The 20,459-nt window shown below is 37.4% G+C and overlaps 1 protein-coding gene across 3 annotated transcripts in view; it reads right to left on the bottom strand.

Moving 5' to 3' along the window:
- LOC140756567 (oxidative stress-induced growth inhibitor 1) overlaps nt 1-20,459 on the bottom strand; it is an 80,475-nt gene that overhangs the window by 13,363 nt on the left and 46,653 nt on the right. For 2 of the 3 annotated variants that reach the window (XM_073092091.1, XM_073092092.1), the window contains exons 2-4: nt 9,827-10,152; nt 2,447-2,552; nt 585-684 (exon numbers count right to left, since the gene is read on the bottom strand). In XM_073092091.1, coding sequence (XP_072948192.1) covers nt 585-684; nt 2,447-2,552; nt 9,827-9,887 — 267 coding nt within the window. In that variant the 5' untranslated portion in view covers nt 9,888-10,152. The remainder of the gene's footprint in view (nt 1-584; nt 685-2,446; nt 2,553-9,826; nt 10,153-20,459) is intronic. The other variant, XM_073092093.1, reaches the window with a different exon arrangement.

Raw genomic sequence — 20,459 nt, 5'->3', positions numbered from 1 at the left:
TTAATTGTATATATTATATACTGGTGAAGAATTATGACTGCATGAAAATTATTGGAATGTGTAAGAAGTATAACGAAAAATATGGAGAAATAAATGAAACTCCATTAAAGGTATGGGGGTGAAACCGGGTTGACTTTTAGGGATCAAAATGCTTTGTTCGTTCCTATCGAAAAAAGTTAAATGTAAAAGTTGTTGGCAATTAAATTGTCTATAGATTAAATTCAAATATTTTACGAGAAAAGTAAAAAAAAACGGTTTTTTTTTGTTTTGGAATTTGGTATATCTTTCAAAATGAGTGTATATTGGTTTTGATGGAAACTATAATTATTGACTTGTGTTGATTTTTTTATATTTTTATACATAAAAATGCCCACATTTTGAAAATACTTTTGATGAAAAAAAACCAGAACGTGGTAATTTATTGAAAAACACGTCTACTTTTTAAATAGTGTTTATAACATTGCTATAAAAAGATATATCGGGATTGTCGGGAACTTCCTATTAGTGATCAAAAATCGGGAATGATTTGCGTTTTACGGCCGTCGGAAATATATTTTAGGATAAAATTATAGTTGAGAACTCACCAATAACGGGATAGGGTTCTGACTCCTCCCCTCCAATCCTTCAGCTAGTTCTATGAGATCAGTTTCGTACAGACTTTGTCCAGGCGGGAGGTTTGATAATCTGGAAGATACGGGAAGAAAACACATTTTAAAGGACTTCATCATCACCCCTTATTGTACCACGGCTGGGGTGGGTGGCCTGACGAACAGGCTGGCATAGTATGAGTTTTTTTATACATACTATAGAATTTTACATAGTGGTACAGAATTATATAGAAGTAGAAGACGAGCATGCATACCACCTGATGGTAAGTGGCTACTGCCGCCCATGGACAACTATAATCAACCCCAGATAGGATTATATTCGTATCTAAGGTCGGCCACAGATGCGCCCCTACCCCTGAGCTACTAAGCTCGAACGCCACGGAAAATTATGTTTCCCTTAGTACACCCTTCAAACCGAAACACAGCAGCGCTTAACACTGCTGTTATGAGGCAGAAATCGGTGTGGCGGTGGTGCCGCCGGAGTCGAACCACAAAGGGTTCTACCACCTTTAATTATTTATGATTAACTTCTTTATGATGACGTAAAGACTCAAAATTTCAGCATTACTCTAAAGTACTCAATTATTTTTAATTCTCCGTAAACATATATAATTAATAAATTATTCATAATTATGATGAATATAACATAATAATTATATTCTAAGTATAATAGCATGGATTTCCGTTAATGCCTGATAATATTAATATATAACATAATTTATTTTATTTTCCTTCCCGAAGATACCAATTACGTCAATTGAGGATTCCAGAGTATAACTTGTACCAATAAAGAGTGTAAATCAAAATTTCCACTTTTGTTTTTATTTATTTTTGTATAATAAAACTAGCTGACCCAGCAAACGTTGTGTTGCCATATAAATAAAAAAATGTTAAGGGTGAACAACCCTTATAACTTAGGGGGATGAAAAATAGATGTTGGCCGATTCTCATAGATACCGGATAAGCACAAAAAATTTCATCAAAATCGGTCAAGCCGTTTCGGAGGAGTATGGCAACGAAAACTGTGACACGAGAATTTTATATATTAGATAATAATTGGCTAAGTGCGAGTAGAGCTCGCACACGGAGGGCTCCGTACTACCAATTTTTTATATATATTTTTTTATTTTTAGTATTTGCTTTTATAGCAGATATAAAAGTAAATAAATTGTGAAAATTTGAACTGTCTGTCCATTACGATTCATAAGATTGGCCCGGTACAGACAGTCACGCAGACGGACAGACAGACAGACATCAAAGGCTTAGTAATAGGGTTCCGTTTTTACCCTTTGGGTACGGAACCCTAAAAACCCTTGCATTTGATACCCACATCATAGCATAACTTATATTTTAAGCTGTTACTTTGACATTACAAACAGACAGTTAAATTTTATTTATGTCGCTGCTTTGCATGAATCCGCACATCTAAAAATTCATAATTCTGTTAAAGTTAAAGTTTATTAAAAAACGAGCTTTTGCCCGCGGCGTCGCTCGCGTTACGAAGTAATATTTTCATCCCCTATTTTATCCCCTTGGGGGTGGAATTGATCAAAATCCTTTCTTAGCGGCCTACGTCATAACACCTACCTGCATGCCAAATTTCAGCCCGATCCGTCCAGTGGTTTGGGCTGTGGGTTGATAGATCACTATGTCAGTCAGTCACCTTTGAGAAGCCTTTGAGTTATATATATTTAGATAGATCCTATTTTAATATTTTTAACGCGTCTAACTGTATTGTGTTTACTTAATTTTAAAGTGGCTCTTCTGTAAAATTATTTTTTCTGAGTTGTGCTGATATTCACGCAAAGCAGGGAGTTATGTCAATGCGTTACACTCACCTAGCTCTCAGCATTTCGTCGATGGGCAGGTCCTCGGGCAGCTGCTTCAGATGGGGCACGTTGCCCGCCAGCATGAACGACGTAACCATACCACTCGGACCATTCCCTGTAAAACCATTTTCAAATTTAACAGGGGCTCTTTCACTTAGAAATTCTCTTCGAAGAAGTAGTACTACACTTACAGGCCACCAGATGGTAAGTAGCAACTGTTGCTTATGGACATCTGTAATCGACCCCAGATAAGATGAGTTCTATCTGGGATCGCTCACAGATGCATTAGGCTCCAGAGGACTAAGTTGTAATACCTCGGATTAGATTATCTCCATTACCTAAGGTAGTCGGACTAGATACTCCTATTAACATTTAGGTCAAATCAAATCAAATTCGTTTATTAGGTGAAGTTAGTTTTAAAGCTGGTAGAACCCTTTGTGGTTCGACTCCGGTGGCACCACCACCACTCCACCTATTTCCGCATAATAACAGCAGTGGTAAACGCTTTCTACACTCACAGCCCCACACTAGGATTCCCTGTGCCGTGGGTGCCATGGACACACACAGAGACAAATACACAAACACCCAGACCCAGAAACAGAAATCTAAATTCATCATTCAGATATCTGTCTGGCCGGGGATCGAACCCGGGACCCTCTGCGCGTAAGACCGGTATGGTGACCGCTCCGCCACGCGGGTCGTGAACGCTAAACGCTGCTGTGTTCTGGTTTGAAGGGCGTGGTGAGGAATAAATACTATTCTGAGGCATTCCGGCTTAGTCCTCAGAGGTAGCGGCGCATTTGTGGCCGACATTTGTGGAATTCTAATTGTATTGCTTGATTACAGATATTCATGTGCGGTAATAGCCACTTATCATCAGGTAGACTAAAGGCTCGTCTGTTACTCCCATATTATAATAAAAAAAGGAATCCCACTTATATAAAAAACATTTTAGTTTTAACACTATATATAAAAAACAGTTCCAAGGCCACGATGCAACATAGTACGCATTGTTTCTCCAGACGCGACACGTCCAAAGATCTCTATAAATAGCTGGAAGTTTCCAGATGACTCACTGGCTCATGGCAGTTCATCGTTCATGGCAGTAACAGTTCAACTGGATGCAGGGCTGGCTGTACCCAAAATAGCTCGTTAGTTCTAATTTTCGGGGCTGACATCGTATTTTAAATTTTTCGGATTTTCCGTTTGCTTACTTTCGTTAGTTCTAATTTTCGGGGCTGACATCGTATTTTAAATTTTTCGGATTTTCCGTTTGCTTACTTTCGTTAGTTCTAATTTTCGGGGCTGACATCGTATTTTAAATTTTTCGGATTTTCCGTTTGCTTACTTTCGTTAGTTCTAATTTTCGGGATTGCCATCGTACCTTCAAGGTTTTCGGATTTTCCGTATGCTAACTTTCGTTAGTTCTAAATTTCAGGATTGCCATCGTGTTTCCAAGTTTTTCGGATTTTCCGTTTGCTTACTTTCGTTAGTTCTAATTTTCGGGGCTGACATCGTATTTTAAATTTTTCGGATTTTCCGTTTGCTTACTTTCGTTAGTTCTAATTTTCGGGATTGCCATCGTACCTTCAAGGTTTTCGGATTTTCCGTATGCTAACTTTCGTTAGTTCTAAATTTCAGGATTGCCATCGTGTTTCCAAGTTTTTCGGATTTTCCGTTTGCTAAATTTCGTTAGTTCTCATTTTTGTTTAATGTTCTAAGTTTAAAAGCGTAAATACTCTGCAGATTTTATGGGATAAAAATACTAGTTTTTTTTTTTATAAAATACAATTACTCTAAATTAATCTTTAACACGTAATTAACATCAGTTAACTGCCAGTGAAAGTCCCATCAAAATCGGACCAGCTGTTTCGGACATTCCATAGGTGATAATGACGTCAGCCTCCTCAGGTCTGTCTGCCTTATAAGTCATATACTCATATTAAACATATTAAAATTAATAAGTGACAACCCTAGCGACGTCTGAGTTTGAGTGGCGTGGAGGAGGAATCGCATTTCCAGTAATCTTCCTAATGATACCGTATCATTTATTATTATTATTACTTTAATTTATACTTTTATTAATTATCATAAGATCAACCGTTCTAATTAATTAAATAAATAAAATAAAATACATAAATATACAGGGCGAATTTTTCAAATAGGCCTTCAGGGCCAAATCCGAGACTATAACGATTAAAGAAAATGCTACGAGGCCGATTTTGATAAAAACTAAAACTGCATCATTAGTTTTTTAAAATATCTTTTTCCCTAGCCGGGAATCTAACGAGTTCATTTTGAAAAAAATACACCCTCTGTATTATTCCACTATCTGATTGTGTCGCTTATAAGGATCAAATTCTGGGAAGTAATGTTATATGACAAATTAAAGGAAAAGCCTCAATTTTAAGCAAATACATATTTTTCCATATTAATTTGGCAGTTAAATTCCCTCATTTAAACATAAATTCATTGAAACATAAATAAATAAAATAAAATATATAAATAAATAAATATATATTGAGTAGCAACCCTAGCAAAGTCTGAGTTTGAGTGGCGTGGAGGAGCCAGACACGCCTCGTTCGCGGGTCAACGGAGATCGTATTGCCAGTAATCTTCCTAATGATACTGTATCATTTATTATTATTGCTTGAATTTATTATTTTATTAGTTTGCATAATTTAACTAACCGTTCTAATTAACTAAATTAAATTAAATAAATATATATTGAGTAGCAACCCTAGGCACGTCTGAGTTTGAGTGGCGTGGGGGAGCCAGACACGCCCCTCATTCGCGGGTCAATGGGGATCGTATTGCCAGTAATCTTCCTAATGATACTGTATCATTTATTATTATTGCTCGAATTTATTATTTTATTAGTTTGCATAATTTAACTAACCATTCTATTTTTTTTTATTTTTTATTATTATATAAGAGTAGCAGACGAGCATGCAGTCCACCTGATGGTAAGTGGCTACTGCCGCCCATGGACATCTGTAATCAACCCCAGACAGGATTAGATATTCCTACCTGAGATCGGCCACAGATGCGCCGCTACCCCTGAGGACTAAGCTGGAACGCCTCGGAAAAGTATGTCTCCCTTACCACACCCTTCAAACCGGAACACAGCAGCGCCTAACACTGCTGTTATTAGGTAGAAATAGGTGTGGCGGTGGTGCCGCCGGAGTCGAACCACAAAGGGTTCTACCACCTTAAATTAAATAAATATATATTGAGTAGCAACCCTAGGCATGTCTGAGTTTGAATGGCGTGGAGGAGCCAGACACGCCCCTCATTCGCGGGTCAGCGGGGATCGTATTGCCAGTAATCTTCCTAATGATACCGTATCATTTACTGACTTAAGTATTTCGTTGGAGTCGTAAAATACCTACTTGGTTATATTTTACGTAACTTATATAGTGATAGCCTAGTGGTTAAGAAACTCGGCTTCTCGAACAAAGGGTCCGAGGTTTAAATCCCACCTCTGATTTTTCAAAGTTATGTGCGTATTCAAAATTAATTATTACTTGCTTAAAACGGCGAAGGAAAACATCGCGAGGAATACTGCATACCTGACAGATTTATATAAAAAAATCTTAAAGGTATGTGAAGTCTACCAATACGCACTTGTCGAGCGCGGTAGGCCCGAATCCTCTCTTCTGAGAGGAGACCCGTGCCCAGCAGTGGGACAATAATGGGTTGATGACGAATATAGTATACTAGCTGACCCGGCAAACTTTGTACCGCCTCAAAATTTATTTATCAAATATAGTTTATATAAAATATAGCCTATGTTACTCGTGGATAATGTAGCTTTCGAATGGTGAAAGAATTTTTAAAATCGGTCCAGTAGTTTTTGAGCTTCATTACAATCAAACAAACAAACAAAGTGTTCCTCTGTATAAAATTAGTATAGACAAATAAGCAGACCAGTAGATGGTAAGTGGCTACTGCCGCCAATGGACATCTGTAATCAACCCCAGATAAGATTAATCTACTGAAGTACCCTGAGGTAGCTGACTTGAGGGTGGCCACAGATGCGTTGCGACCTTTGAGGACTAAGTTGGATCAGACTCACGCCTCAGATTTTTTTATAATATAAGAGTAGCAGACGAGCATGTAGCCCACCTGATAGTATGCGGCCGCCCATGGATATCTATAATAATCAACCTCAGATAAGATAAGACTACACTAGGATTCCCTGTGTCGTGGATGCTATGGACACACACAGAGACAAATACACAAACACCCCGACCCAGAAACAGAAATCTAAATTCATCATTTAGATATCTGTCTGGCCGGGGATCGAACCTGGGACCCTTTGCGCGTAGACCGGTATGGTGACCGCTCCGCCACGCGGGTCGACTACCGAGGGTACCTGCCTCCTGGACACAAATGTGTTCCAAAAACTGAGGACTAAGTTAAAACGTATGTCACCCTTACCACACCCTTCAACCCAGAACACAGCAGCGCTTAACACTGCTGTTATAAGGCAGAAATAGGTTACGCAGTCTCCCTAGAAATAGGTCACGCATCTCCCTGGTACCTAGTACCTACATACTACCAGCTTTTAATTCAGAATTGGTCTTTCACACGACACTTTTGAAGGTGGTAGAACCCTTTGTGGTTCGACTCCGGTGGCACCACCGCCACACCTATTTCTACCTAATAACAGCAGTGTTAGGCGCTGCTGTGTTCCGGTTTGGAGGGTGTGGTAAGGAAGACAGACTTTTCCGAGGCGTTCCAGCTTAGTCCTCAGGGGTAGCGGCGCATCTGTGGCCGACCTCAGGTAGGAATATCTAATCCTATCTGGGGTTGATTACAGATGTCCATGGGCGGCAGTAGCCACTTACCATCAGGTGGACTACATGCTCGTCTGCTACTCTTGTATTATAAAAAAAAAAAACTTTTTGTGTGGTACCCTAACGTATATACCTACTACGAATTTAGAATAGGTCTTTTCACACGACACTTTTCTAGGCCGATTACGATTCAGGCCATCAGGCGTGCCGACCTTCGGAGTATTCGCCGTGCGAATAAAACGTGCGGTTTCCATATCAATATGTAATCCGAGCCAGGGTTAATGCCTTTTGATTTATCTAAGCTGGATTATAAGTATTGCCTTAGACAAAAAAAAGTAAGACAACAAAATACTTGTACTCAATATAGTGGTAGAGCCCTCTGTGTTACCCACTTTGTTCTGATTTGAAGAGTGTGGTAAGGAAGACATACTTTTCCGAGACATTTTAGCTTAGTCCTCAGGGGTAGCGGCGCATCTATGAGCGACTTGAGGTAGGACTCTAATCTTATCTAGGATTGATTGTTACCCACTAAAACCCCCTCAGTCGCCAGCCTGAACGCTTCGTAGAGAATTGCAGGATCCCAATTGTAACACAACCAGAGTAACAGTTATTACTGCTCGATCACGATTCTATTTCACGATTATATCCTATTGGATAGTAGCCTTCCTTTTTTTAAAGTTATAAGCGTAATCGTAATTTAAAATTACTTGCTTTAACAGTGAAGAAATTAAGTTAATTAAGTTAAGATAAATACTTCGCAACGATCCGCTACAAATATGTATGATGGTATATATTTTAAACCATGCAGTATGTACCACCCTCCCTCCCTCAAAAGATGCGTGCAGATGCAAAAAAATAAAAATATACACCACCATACATACCACCACCAACACGTGTTTCGCTCCAAAACGGAGCATCATCAGGGTGAGTTGACTCTACGACGGTTAAACGTTAAGTTGAAGAAATACATCGTGAGCAAACCTACATACCCGAATTCTACCAATTTCTATACGTAAATCAAATCGAATATGCTTTATATTTTGTTCGATGCTCAGTCTATTTTTTTGGTCTACGGGCAACCGTATGTTTATCTATCTAGGTAACATGATCGCGCTTAAAGAAGCTGATTAGGCTGCGTCGTGATTGTCATGCACGTTGTAATCTTAAAGTAATCTAGTCTAGATATTAATAAAATTTTCCAATATATCTGTATGTAATTTTAAAATAACATAACCTCATTATTATCTAGGACTGTACGAAATACACTTGCAAGAGTTCGAATGGTCTGAAAATCAAACGTTTCAGAGTTCGATCCCTGATCGTACAGACAACTTAATATCCTATTAGGATTTCAGGCTCCTGTTTGGTTTGCGTGTGTATGACCGTAACGACCATGAAAAATATTTATTTTTATAAGATTGTCATAAACAAACGCGCATGCAGACCATCTATAGCTAAGAGGCTACTTATACCAATCATCAACAACCCACTATTTTGTTATACCACTGCTGGACACGGGTCTCCTCTCAGATTGAGAAGGATTAGGCCATAGTCCACCGCGCTGGCCATGTGCGTATTTTTTTTTATATATAATATAGGGGTCGCAGACGAGCATGGTGTCCACATGATGTTAAGTGGCTACTGCCGCCCATGGCCGTGTGTAACCAAACCCAGATAGGATTAGATTCCTACTTGAGGTCGGCCAGATATGAGCAACTTCCTCTAAGGACTAAGCTGGAACGCCTCGAAAAAGTATTCCTCCCTTACCATATCCTTCAGATCAGAACACGGCAGCGCTTAACGCTGCTGTTATAAGGCAGAAATACTTGTGGCGGTGGTGCCGCCGGAGTCGAACCACAAAGGGTTCTACCACCTTCAAAACTGCTGTATAGTCACGAATAAGTGTGACGGTGGTGCGTCCGAAGTTAAATTCCTGAGATGACCCGCGTGGCAGAGCGGTCATCATACCGGTCTGATGCGCAAAGGGTTCCGGGTTCGATCCCCGGCCAGACAGATATCCGAATCATGAATTTATCTCTAGATATCTATTCTGGATTTGGGCGTTTGTGTATTCGTCGTTCGTACGTGTCCAATAGCCATGGCACCCACGACATAGAATCCTTGTGTGGGGCTGTGAGTGTAGAAAGCGTTACTCTACCACCTTAACTAATAAATTATAGTTTAAAAACTGAAAGCTATGCTAAAATCAAATAAGGAAAATCATTAATCCTTACGATCCTGATGAGAACGGGACAAAAATATTAAAATCGTATATTGTCATCGGTTCTTGATAAGTGTTCACAATTTTAAATTAATCGGACCGTTCAAAGAGAGAAAAAACCGAGTTCAAAAATTCCGTTACATACATACATACCTACATAAATACATAGATAGATAGAATAGATAGAATACTCTTTATTGCACTTACAGATGAATTTAAATAATAGCAAAATACATACACAGGTCAAACAGTATGCAATAGGCGGTCTTATCGCTAAGTAGCGATTTCTTCCAGACAACCTATGCATGAAAAAGAAAAGCATGGATACAACCCAAGCTAATAAAAGCGTGGTAAAAAACAACTTACCAATAACAACAACTTCTTTGTAGACAACGTCATCAGACAGCGTGTGCTGGCAAGTCTTCATCTTCACAGATTAAAAAACCCAACTTAGTTACTATATTATCTGTCGAATGGCTAGCCAATGGCCGCTGAGTATTCGAATTTGGAATTCCGTTTATAAATTAAATATCACAAGCAGTTTAAAGTCTTGCGGACTTGTCTATTATATTATTTTTTCTTTTTCTTCTTAATATTCTTATAGGATTTATAAGTGGCCGTCTTCAAATTAATTCGCGCCACTTTTTTATTTATTTACTATAATATTATTGCTTTCACTGGGCAGTGGTGATCTGTAACAAGCAATGGTTTAATTAGTTATAAATAAATAAATATAACAAATACTAGCTGACCCGGCAACCGTTGTTTTGTCATATAAATAAAAAAATGTTAAGGGTGAACAACCCTTTTCACTTAGGGGTATGAAAAATAGATAGTAGCCGATTCTAGAACCTACTGAATATGCATATAAAATTTGGTGAAAATCAGTAAGGCCGTTTCGGAAGAGTACAGTAACTAACATTGTGACACGAGAATTTTATATATAAGATTACCCTAAGGCATATATTTAAATAAAATATTTTATTATTCTAAAGTAAGAAACGAGACTATTTTTAATATTTCCGTAAAAAGAATTATTATAAGAGTATTTATAAGAATGACATTTAGAAATTCCTACACTTATTTGATAACAGTATTTATACATTGCTACATATTGCCCCACGATTTTATTTTAACGTATTTGGGCAATAATATCACGTTTATATTCATAAAATAATTACATTTTAAGCATAATAAAACCGATGTGGTTCGAAGGCACCATGGTCACACGGTCACACCTTTTACTGCCTAATAACAGTACCCTTAGTATGAGTTTAGAGCCTTTTTTTTTTTTTACCGCACTAAAGCCCCCCCGGTGGTCGTCCTCAACGCTTGTTGGAGAACTCCGGGATCTCCGAGGGAACACAACCGGAGTCCTCCAAGCGCAATGCCCCGATCGGGCTCTACCCTGGGGGAGCACTTTTGGCTCCTCCCACACCATCTGGTGTTTACGACGGTATGCGACCACACATACCGTCGTCCTTCCCGGGGTTGCTTGTTGGACGGTTCGAGCTCCCACTCTTGCCACCCGCAACCCCGAAAGCCCCCTTTTAGTCGCCTCTTACGACAGGCAGGGGATACCGTAGCCCTATTCTATTCCCGAGACTACAGGGACAGAGTTTTAGAGCCTAGAGCCTCTTATCTTAGTCCAGTTTATTACCGAAGTCCATGGGAGGCACAAATATTATATTTTTACTCAGAAAACTTAATTATTTTTGGGGTAAACCTGACTTATACTACCTACCGTGTTTAAAATTCTCTACCCAAAAGAAAGAGTTGTAAAAATCCGATATTTCCGAAATCATAAAAAAATCTATTGTGAATCTATTGTGAAAATAATATATTGTGAAAATAAGCACGTGCGCATATAACCACAAAATAATTGGTTTTTATTTTGTGATACAACTAAAAACTCTTTGACTAAAAAGTCCAGCTTGTAACTAAAGAACTTTCGAAAATTACGTTTAGCCATTTTACGTTCCAGTAAATAGCAAATGCCATCAAAAACAATGCTTGTAAAAAGATCCAAGTCTCGCCATTCAGTTCTTCTACCGTAAAAAGTTTTGAGATCTATGTAAAACCAAGCCGGTAAATGTATGCAGTCCCTACTTAAGGGACCTTCTGTCTTAAGGTATTATCTCACTATCTAACCTAACAACATCTCATGGGACCATACCAATATTAAAAATCTTTTATGTTCTAAATAAATTAACGTGGCAATCGTACTGCAAGTCACATTGTGTTTTCATCTTATCATATCGCATCACACAGGTAACATTAGTACGATTGCCACGTCGATTTATTTAGAACATAAAAGATTTTTAATATTGGTATGGTCCCATGAGATGTTGTTAGGTTAGATAGTGAGATAATACCTTAAGACAGAAGGTCCCTTAAGTAGGGACTGCATACATTTACCGGCTTGGTTTTACATAGATCTCAAAACTTTTTACGGTAGAAGAACTGAATGGCGAGACTTGGATCTTTTTACAAGCATTGTTTTTGATGGCATCTCATTCCTTTTTGTAGATATTTCTACTCTTTTCCTTTCCGGTACCTTCTACTAGTTGAATCTCAACAACAGATTTTTTAAAGCCAATTAAATTTTTGTAGTTAGTCTTTGTAGTTATGTAAATAATCTTGCCATTCATCATCACTTTCATTCGAACATGACAATAAATTAAATCAAAAAAAGTTACTATTTTGACAACTGAAATTATTCCCATTGTCCTCAGGAAAAAACATCTCTACTGATTGTGATTTATTTATTTATTTATTTATAGTGATTTAACGTGTCTTCGTATTAAATAATCGACATCCCTTACTTTCTTCTGAATATCCGACAAAAATCATTGGTAATCTTTCACTGACTTCGTCGGACTCCGGTTTTTTATATAAACCACAGTATTTACTGCTCTTGCTCAAATTCGGTTCAATTTATAATATACTTCTGACTTCTGAAATGAAATTAAATGAAATGTTTATTTAATAATGATAACATTCGTTTTAAACTTCTCGCATTTACAATAATAGTTCTGTTAGCTGTTTCAACCACAACAATTTGTTTAGGGGTATATAGCATCGCCTTCTGATGTAGAATTCCATTTGTTGATAAGAAAATATTGAAAGCTCTATTACAAAATTTCGTTCATCCATCTGATCTCATACCTACATTTGTTCGACTTGCTAGTTCCCATTTCAACACTTTATATTTTTGAAATTTCGTAAATACTCACTCTTATATTTGAGAAAATAAACATGTGTCATTCGTGAATAATAGTCGATAAATAATAACATGTACCTTGAACCGTTGAGTGAAGTAGCTTCCATGGGACCACATGAATCTGTATGTACGATCTCCAGTATATCGTTCGTTCGCGTTCAGAGGTTTGGAAATGGTTTCTTACTAGTCGTCATATCCGTCGTAATGTTCACATCATCAAGCCCGGTCATAATATTCTTATATTCCGGATTAATATGGGCTAGTCTTCTATGCCAATATTTATTTGACATTGTCAAATATCATATCGGTGATTTGACAAATTGTTTAAATTTATATATACCATGTACGTTGTGGCCAGTTGCGATGATGTTATCCATAGAGTTACTAATAGTGCAACCGTTTTTCAAGAAATTAACAGTAAATCCTTTTTCAATAAGTTTACTCACCGCTAACAAATTCATACTAAAATTATTAGTCTGCATTTGTCTTTTGCATTCAACTGTAGTTATTTTTAGAATTATTATTTGCAGAGTATATTAATAATACATATTTTCAGCTAGACTATATTTTTATTCACTTCTATTTAAAACTTAACTCACCGTACAATATAATTTTATATATAGCTATTATAGATTACAAATAATTTATATTAAAAAGGTTTCTTATAATAGTTTCCACGTTTTTTCCGGGTAGGTATTACCACAAAATAAAAACTAACAGAAGTCAATCTTCATACAAAGTGGGCTGGAGTAACGCACACATAGACACCACTTACCGACTAGTTATCTCGGGGGGACTCGACTCGACTCGTCAGTTCATTTTTACACGCATTTGTAACTGTTTTGTGCAAGCAATGGAGCAAAAAAATACCCTAATTGTGCAATGGACGGTTGTTTAAATTCAACATTAAACTGTGGATTTTCGTTTTTTTTATAGCTATCAATTATCAAGCCACTAGGAGCTGATATTTTTGGTGATCATGGCAAGAATATGTTATAAAGTGGCTATCTAAGCTCGATTTATATAACAGTTTCCTATTTCGAATCACTTGAAATGAATATAACTAAATTTTTGTAATATTGCGTTGAAATGTTAGGTACCTAATATTACGTAAGTTGAAAACATGATTTTTTGTTCGTATATATATTGGTTTGTCTTTAATGCCATTTGGTAGGTTTAGGTCTAAAACGGATAGGGCAAAAGGAATTGTGTAATTAGGGTAATCCTTTTAGAAGTTATTAGGGATTTTCCATTGTGAACATTGTAAATTTTTATATGTAAGCTTATTTTCATAGACATTTATTTATGCGCAATAAGGCCGAAATTTGCCTAAACACTTGTTTCCTTGGAAACAAACTTATTATTATTTTATAATACGGTGACAGTTGCTTTACCTCACGACAGTTATTGTATTTTGTGTATGTTGCCGTTAGATTGTAGAATACGTTAGCATACACATTAACTAGGCAGTCTTAAGATTAGCTAGAAAATATGCAGATTAACTATGTAGTTAAAATTTGAAACATCTTTTCAGACTTGTTCTTAGGACTAAAACACATGCCTTTTTACGACACGACGACGTAGTGTGATACATAGCGACATCGTGCCGCAAAGCGATATTGTTTCGTGAAAATATACAAAGTTTGTCGTAAATTCATGACACGACGACGCATCATAGCATGCATGGGTCGACGTCAAGGGGTAAAAATTGATACAATCTTCGTTTTGTACTTTAGGTAATGGACAAGCTAATCTGCGTTTTAACTGATTTAGGCACATTAGCCGTAACATCTAGTTTTCTTCTTATGACATTTGTCAGAAATTCGGAATGTTTTTGATATTATATAACTTTTTAGGGTTCCATACCCAAAGAGTAAAAACGGAACCCTATTTCTAAGCTGTCCGTTTGTCTGTCTGACATAGAGCTCTATTTCTGGATCCTTAATAGATAGAAACTTAAATTTTTTTACGGCATATTTATAATGGTGGCCGCTTTAACAACAAGTAATAAAAGTAAAAAGAAAAACTTTCAAATAAAGGAGAGTTGCCATACAAAGACCTTCTTTTTCTTTATGAAGAGGAGGAAACCTTCAAAAGGTACTCAACGACGTGGGAGTGACGCCGGGTTATGTGGGACTTTAGCCGCACTAAAATCCTTCGGTGGCCGTCCTCAACGTTTGTCGGAGAACTCCGGGATCTCCGACTGAACGCAACCGAAGTCCTCTAAGCGCGATGCCTCGATCGAGCTCTGCGTTGGGAGAACAGTTTTCGCTCCTCCTAAACTATCCGGTGTTTTTTTTTTTTTTTATAATGTAAGAGTAGCAGACGAGCATGCAGTCCACCTGATGGTAAGTGGCTACTGCCGCCCATGGACATCTGTAATCAACCCCAGATAAGATAAAATATTCCTACCTGAGGTCGGCCACGGATGCGCCGCTACCCCTGAGGACTAAGCTGAAACGCCTCGGAAAAGTCTGTCTCCCTTACCACACCCTTCAACCGGAACACAGCAACTCCTAACACTGCTGTTATTAGGTAGAAATAGGTGTGGCGTTGGTGCCACCGGAGTCGAACCACAAAGGGTTCTATCACCTTCAAACACTTTGTTCACGACGGTATGCGACTACACATACCGCCGTCCTTCCCGCGGACACTTATTGGACGGTTCGAGCTCCCTCTTGCCACTCCCAACTCCGGAAGCCCCCTTTTAGTCGCTTTTTACGACAGGCACGGGATATCGAAGCCCTTTTTTAGTCCAGGAACTACAGGGACAAATATATAAGGACCTGCTATTTTTTGGCGTTTTTCATTTTATCTATTGAACCGTAATAGATGTTACAGTTGAAATGTTCACAATGCATTATATGGCTGCTATAATATCAATTAGTAAAAATAAAAATAAAATAAACAAATGTTTTTGTGGTACGGAACCCTCAGTGTACGAGTTCGATTCGCACTTCACCCATTATTTGAATTGAATTTAAATTGAAGTTGGAATTGAAAACGTCTTTTGTCTCGAGAATAAAAACAATTGACGTCGCCTATAATAGTAGGGGAGCCCAAGACGGGATTTCGAGAGTGACTCGAACGCGGCAGATTAAGATATGGGAGATACCTTACATCCTATAGAGTATCTTAAACTATCCATTTGGGGGGTTCAACCAGGGAAGTCCATCAGACTATTAATAAAAAAATGTATTATCTATAGTAGCTTAATTACATTCTGAAAACAATAAATTTATAATCTGATGATTTGAGGGCGGCGTTAGGGAGTAATAAGGTTGCAAAAAAATCTATACCTGGACATACTCGAGTGCGGTAATTTTTTTAATATAAAGGAAATAATGCTAGAAAATATGCACTATCTGATAGCGCCATTTATTAGCTTGGATCCCTGGAAAGTAATGGTGTATAACAAACTAAAGGAAAAGGCAAATTTTATGGAAAATACATTATTCTTCATACATTCTCATTCTATTTTTTTTTCAAATCGTCAGTATAGAAAACCCCTCCACTAAATCGTCAGATGAAGGGTTATGATAAGTAAAACATCAGTTGGAATTTCCTGTATAATAATCTTATCCTGTATAATAATCTTCGAAGAGTCACTGACAGTCTTTCGAATCGAATCGTCAGTTTTTCGAATGGGCGACTCATCTGAGGTAGCTTCATATCCCCTTTGAAAATCTAATGCGCTGGTTACTTTTTTTTCCATTTTTACCTCTCGTATGACTATCCCAAACCAGCAGATAAACATATTTCCGGCATCAGAGATATATACTCTATCACTAACCTGCCGCGCCTTGAGTATGTCTGACTCTGCTTTTAACATCTTTCGAATCATCTAGACACTATTCCCACGGTGAATCGAAAAATATCACACAACCTTTTCTTCACTCTAACGTGTAATCTACACAATCGTATAGGACCTATCGGCGCTCGAGTTTCTACCCATTTAACATCATCGGCTCCCCTACTACTCTTACATTTCGCGGACAGAAACACAGATTCATTAACGGCAAATGTAACTTTGTCATCCTATATAACTTATATAGGATACAAAGTTATTTAATGTAGTTGGTGTATCTAGATAACTGGACAGAAATTGCAAAATATTTTAGTTTTCCCATGAGTTATATACTAAACACTAATTGTATTCTCAATTTCAACCTTCTATGTCTGCTAGAAGTGCCTTAAAGTTTTGATGATCGGTCAGTCAGTCAGTGAGTGAGTGACAAAATTACGAACTTTGACTACTTGTAATTCTTAAACTACTGGTTCAAATTTAATGAAATTTGAAATATACCGTGTCTACACAATGCTTGCTTGGCTCCTGAAAATTCAAGCTTCTAGCTTCATATGCAACGAAGTTACAGGGGGTCGAAAATGGGCCGAATTGCTTCGAGAAAAGTATGCTACGGCCGTGCCGCTTTTTTTGGCTTTGGCTCGACTTGGCGGAGGCACTGCCGTGCCTCCAGATTACGATTCGAAATAAATAAATAAATAGAATAGAACATTTTGTATACTCCATTAACTTAGCTACACAATGAACAGAGCTCGATAAAGCATGAATGTCCCATTTTGTACCTCACGAGGGGTCTCCATAATTCATCCAATCGATAGTCTATTTAAGGTTCTTGTCTCACTACAATACAAGATATAGCGTGTTATTTTACACATTCTACAGTGCAATGCGGCATTTAATGTTTCATATTTTATTTTTAACGAGCTTTTGCCCGCGGCCTCGCTCGCGTTACGAAGTAATATTATTAGCTAAGAAGATTTATACAAACTTTCATCCCCTATTTTATCCCCTTGGGGGTAGAATTGATCAAAATCCTTTTTTAGCGGATGCCTACGTCATAACATCTACCTGCATGCCAAATTTCAGCCCGATCCGTCCAGTGGTTTGGGCTGTGCGTTGATAGATCACTATATCAGTCAGTCACCTTTGAATTATATATATTTAGATTAAGTTGTGCTGGATGCATTCAAATACGCGACATTTAACCTTTTTTTAACAATTTGCCAAATTACAAATGTTTATAGTTTGGCAAAGGGACCTCCCACAGAACTGTGTGATCATGCCCGGGGAGCAGCCGTGCTCCAACAGGCTTAGTTCAAAGCTTATACTCGTATATATGCAAAACGTTGAGAAAACTTCGAAAGCGTGATTCAGAATACGCGTAGCGTGTATACTATATCTTGCCGAGTAGCGGGATAATATTTTTCTGCCAATAGTATAATATTTTCCTGCGACGGATTCTAAATGTACACAAAACTGTATTGAATCATCATCATCCCATTACTGTCCCACTGCTGGGCACGGGTCTCCTCTCATAATGAGAAGGATTAGGCCATAGTCCATCGCGCTGGCCAAGTGCGCATTGGTAGAATTCACATACATTTGAGATTTTTTTTTATAAATCTCTCATGTATACAGGTTTCCTCACGATGTTTTCCTTCACCGTTTAGCAAGTGATAATTAATTTCTAATACACACATAACTTTGGAAAATCAGAGGTGCGTGCCTAGAATTTGAACCACGGAACCCTTGATCAAGAGGCCGAGTTTATTAACCACTAGGCTATTACTGCAAGTTACTCACTGCTAGTATTCAAAAAGATCAAATCAAAATTTTTTTTTATTTAAAATAGGTTCTTTACAGAGCACTTTATGAATGTCAATACAACTACGACCACTTCACAATGTGAAACACATTGTGAAGTGGTGGTAGAGTTATGGAGAAGAAGGTAAAATACCTGAAACAAAATCAAAATTGACCAAAAATCTTACATTCGCATAGCTTACTATACGACAGGTCCTCACACATCAGTAGACTACAATGATAGTAATTCATACAAGCAGCAATAACTCACGAATGATAAATTTATCGAGGCTCTACATATCTTGCCTCTACATGTTGAAACTTTGTAACGAATATTCGTAATATACGGATACGATTGCGAGTCTGTAGTGTGCACTCAAAGTAAGTGGCTATTACTACTCGAAATAAGTCACTGTTACTGTTTAATAAGTCCGCGTTACTACTTAAAATATAAGTAGTCGTCATAACGTGGCTAAATATAAGTGTTGTGATATTTTATCCGAACAACACATTAGTGTTGTTCGGATAACATAATATTAATTATGTTAATTAAATTCCAATAAAATGAAATCCGTTAATGAAAAAATTTAATCAGATAAACGAAATTATATAGCTTTCTAGAGGTTCCCAAACGCAGTAAAATAGTCATGGTCAGAAAAAAAGGATGATTCTGATTTTTTTTCACTATGCTAAGGGGGTATCTTAAACTAATAGTCTCTGAATTTTTTCAGTTTTAATTTGTTTTGTCAGAGACATATGTTTTGGAGAATTATGTTACATTTGTGGAGCAAGGTATCTACGCATTAGAGGCCTTGTCAGAGAGTTTTAAACCATTTACGAGGCCTCTGTCAATGTCTAATAATGATAACAATTAAGACATGTAACATGATTCCTTAACGTATTCTCTGAAAGACTGAAGCGCATATATTCAGCTACTATCGGTCTTAGTACTTAGGAGTGGTTGGACTCTGGTCTCAACAACTGGCGGCCACCCGACATTACTTAACTTGTAGATCAATTAGGATCACCACAATCAGCAGGTGTTCTTCCATTAAATAGAAAATAGGTACCGATAAATGAATGAGTATGTAAGTAGATAACCAAAAGCCTGTAGATAAGTTAAGTCACTGATAAAATACGAGTGGGAAAATAGAGAACATGACGAAATTGATAAGGGTGATAACGATAAGATTAGAAGTAAGGGGCACTTATGAGGAACTTGGGAAGTGTTTGTTTGTTCGTATCCGGTGTTCTAGGAACTTCCATAGGAGCAGATAGGACGGAGTCTTATAATAACAGCGTAACGTTGCTGTTTCTGGTTAGAAGGATATGGTAAATTAGATTATATAATATAGGTTTAGCAGACGAGCAAGCAGTCCACCTGATGGTAAGTAGCTACTGCCGCCATGAACATCTGTAATCAACCCCAGCTATAATTTGATTCCTAACTTAGGTCAGCGACAGATACATACGTCGCTACCCCTGAGGATTTGTCCCGTATGTCTAACCTACCAGAACACAGCACACAGCAGCGGTTAAAACTGCTGCGGCAGTGGTGCCGCCGGAGCCGAACCACAAAAAGTTCTACCACCTTCAATTTAAGTATGTACTAATAAAATTTACAGTCGGAGTTTGCACGAACCTGACCAATAACATAACATAACCTGACACATTCATTATACCGTCCCCATAAATATTTTAAAAGACAAAACAAGCCGAATAAGCAATGTTTACTTACAAAGATTACGTAAATTCTGTAAGTCATGTTTAATAATAAGCTTGATAAATCGATTAGATATGATGAGGTGACGCTATCAACCTGAAAGTAAATTGTAGTGACGTCACCGTATTTAATGGTTAACAATGACTCGTAACATTATGTTTAACGTAATGATTAAATGACATTATCCTAAAACTCTGACGTGAATGTCTTTCTCATGTGACTTTCAAATCCAAAAAAATAAACGTTGTCGTGTTAGTTTTCAACGTCAGTTCTGTTGACGATACCATATTAAGAATTATAATTATATAGTAATTATCTTAAAGCATATTATATTATATAATCTTATTTAACTATATATCAGAATAAATGTCATATTTATCCTGTCTGTGTATGGTAAATCAATAGAAGAAAATATGTTATGTAACTAATATCAGATTGGTTAAAT

The sequence above is a fragment of the Epargyreus clarus genome, unplaced genomic scaffold (assembly GCF_041222505.1).
Source record: "Epargyreus clarus isolate Ecla_fem2 unplaced genomic scaffold, WU_Ecla_fem_2.2 ptg000035l, whole genome shotgun sequence".
Lineage (NCBI taxonomy): Eukaryota > Metazoa > Arthropoda > Insecta > Lepidoptera > Hesperiidae > Epargyreus > Epargyreus clarus.
Note: the sequence above shows the minus strand (reverse complement) of the source record. Positions and strands in the feature narration are given on the sequence as shown.